The sequence below is a fragment of the Sinocyclocheilus anshuiensis genome, unplaced genomic scaffold (genome assembly GCF_001515605.1).
Source record: "Sinocyclocheilus anshuiensis isolate Anshui unplaced genomic scaffold, SAMN03320099.WGS_v1.1 scaffold1750, whole genome shotgun sequence".
NCBI lineage: Eukaryota > Metazoa > Chordata > Actinopteri > Cypriniformes > Cyprinidae > Sinocyclocheilus > Sinocyclocheilus anshuiensis.
In genome coordinates this window covers 65215-67415 of record NW_015546117.1, presented here as the reverse complement: position 1 = coordinate 67415, position 2201 = coordinate 65215, and the positions used below count along the sequence as shown (strand labels likewise).

Here is a 2201-nt window from a genome sequence, read left to right as displayed (position 1 = left end):
TCTCCTCTCCTCTCATCTTGTTTGCTCTCCTCTCCTCTCATCTTGTTTGCTCTCCTCTCCTCTCATCTTGTTTGCTCTCCTCTCCTCTCATCTTGTTTGCTCTCCTCTCCTCTCATCTTGTTTGCTCTCCTCTCCTCTCATCTTGTTTGCTCTCCTCTCCTCTCATCTTGTTTGCTCTCCTCTCCTCTCCTCTCCTCTCCTCTTGTCTGCTCTCGTCTCGTCTAGTCTCGTCTCGTCTCCTCTCCTCTCCACATCTCTTCATGATCAGAATTTTTTGCTGTAGTTTGCAGTAGGTTTATGGTTTTATGGTGAATTTATCCTCTAGATGGCTTCAGAGAGTCAGAAAATATTTGTGTGTTTGTTTTGTCACTCGTGTAGGAATAATGAATGTGTGCTGTTGTGTTTAATTTCTTTCAATTCTATTTCAAACTCCAGTGGACTCCTTTCACAGACCGTGATGATGTGTTTCCACAAGTATGACCATTGTGAATCTAGCGAAGATTTCAAATCATACTTCATGATAAAGTCCCATTAGTTAACGTAGGTTAATGCATTGACTGACATTACTAAACAATGAGTAATACATGTGTAATTCATTTACATTATTTATTAATCTTTGTTTTAATAAAAACACAACTGTTAATTCATATTTCTCAGGTCCATTAAATAATATCAACTTTTGATTTTAATAATGTATTAGTAAATGTTAAAATTACTAAGATTAATAAATGCTTTGGAATTATTTTTCATTGTTAGTTTTTATTTTAATTTTTATATTTAAATTTTTGTTACAAATTTAGTAATATGTGTTTTGTCATTTTTATTTGTTACTTTTGTAAAAAAAAAGTATCTATCGATCTATCTATCGATCTATCTATATCTATCTTTATTTATTTATTTATCAATATAGTTTATATTAATTTTTATTTCGGTTGAAATTATTTTACAACTTCACATTCAACTTAATGTCACACTTTATTTTAAGGTCCAATTCTCGCTATTAACAAACCATGAACTACAACTTTTGCCTACTAATTTGCTGCTTATTAATAGTTAGTAAGGTGGTTGTTAAATTTAGGTACTGGGTAGGATTAGGGATGTAGAATATGGTCATGCTCTACTGTTTGAGAATATGTGCTTTATAAGTACTAATAAACAACCAATGGGCTATTAATTGGCATGCTAACCCTAAACAACTAGTTAGTAGAGTAAATTGGTCCATATACTGAAGTCTTAAATCACTTAAATCAAAATGTGCAGTGTTTTTTTGTCAAGTAGCTGAAATAAAGTAAGTTTATGCTAAAATACAAAAAATACAAATTCTATTTTATTTCAATTAACTTTTATTTCAAGATCACAAATTTTTACTATGGTTTTTATTAACTATAATAAAACATCAGCAATAGCCAAAAATACATGTCAAAATTCAAAATTATCCATTTTTCTTTTATGCCGAAAATCATTAGGATATTAAGTAAAGATCATGAAGATATTTTATATTTTGAAAATTTCCTACCGTAAATATATCAAAACTTAAATTTTTATTAGTAATATGCATCGCTAAGAACTTCATTTGGACAACTTTAATGGCGATTTTCTCAATATTTAGATTTTTTTGCACCCTCAGATTCCAGATTTTCAAGTAGTTGTATCTCGGCCAAATATTGTCGTATCCTAACCAACCATACATCAATGGAAAGCTTATTTATTCATCTTTGTATGAATATGTATATGTATGATGTATAAATCTCAATTTCACAAAGTTGACCCTTATGACTGGTTTTGTGCTCCAGGGTCACATATGTGTTCCTGTTGTTTTCACTGAATCCCATTGCATGAATCGGAGTGTATGTCAGCTGATTGTCTCTCTGTGTGTGTGTGTGTGTGTGTGTGTGTGCAGTGGAAGCGGAGCCGCACTGTAACTGCACCACCAGCGTCTGCTCCATGTTCTCCACCAGCCTCTACTACCTGTACCCCTTCAACATTGAGTACCACATCTTCGTCTCGGCCATGCTGTTGGTGATGTGGAAGAACATCGGCCGCACGCTGAACCTCCACAGCAATCGCAAGCGTCCCAGCACGAGGAGCCCGGGTCTGCTGCTCGGCCCCATGCTGGGTCTGCTGGCACTGGCCAGCTCCGTCACCGTGCTGGTGGTGTACCTGATCCAGGTGGAGAACTCGCAGTGTGTGCATGTGTGAGT

The 2201-nt window shown here is 35.3% G+C and overlaps 1 protein-coding gene across 1 annotated transcript in view; it reads left to right on the top strand.

The window, feature by feature from the left end:
- Positions 1-2201, top strand: part of LOC107700887 (otopetrin-1-like) — an 18026-nt gene that overhangs the window by 14057 nt on the left and 1768 nt on the right. Inside the window, exon 5 of the mRNA XM_016502722.1 lies at positions 1901-2193. Within this exon, the coding sequence (XP_016358208.1) occupies positions 1901-2193 (293 nt within the window). The remainder of the gene's footprint in view (positions 1-1900; positions 2194-2201) is intronic.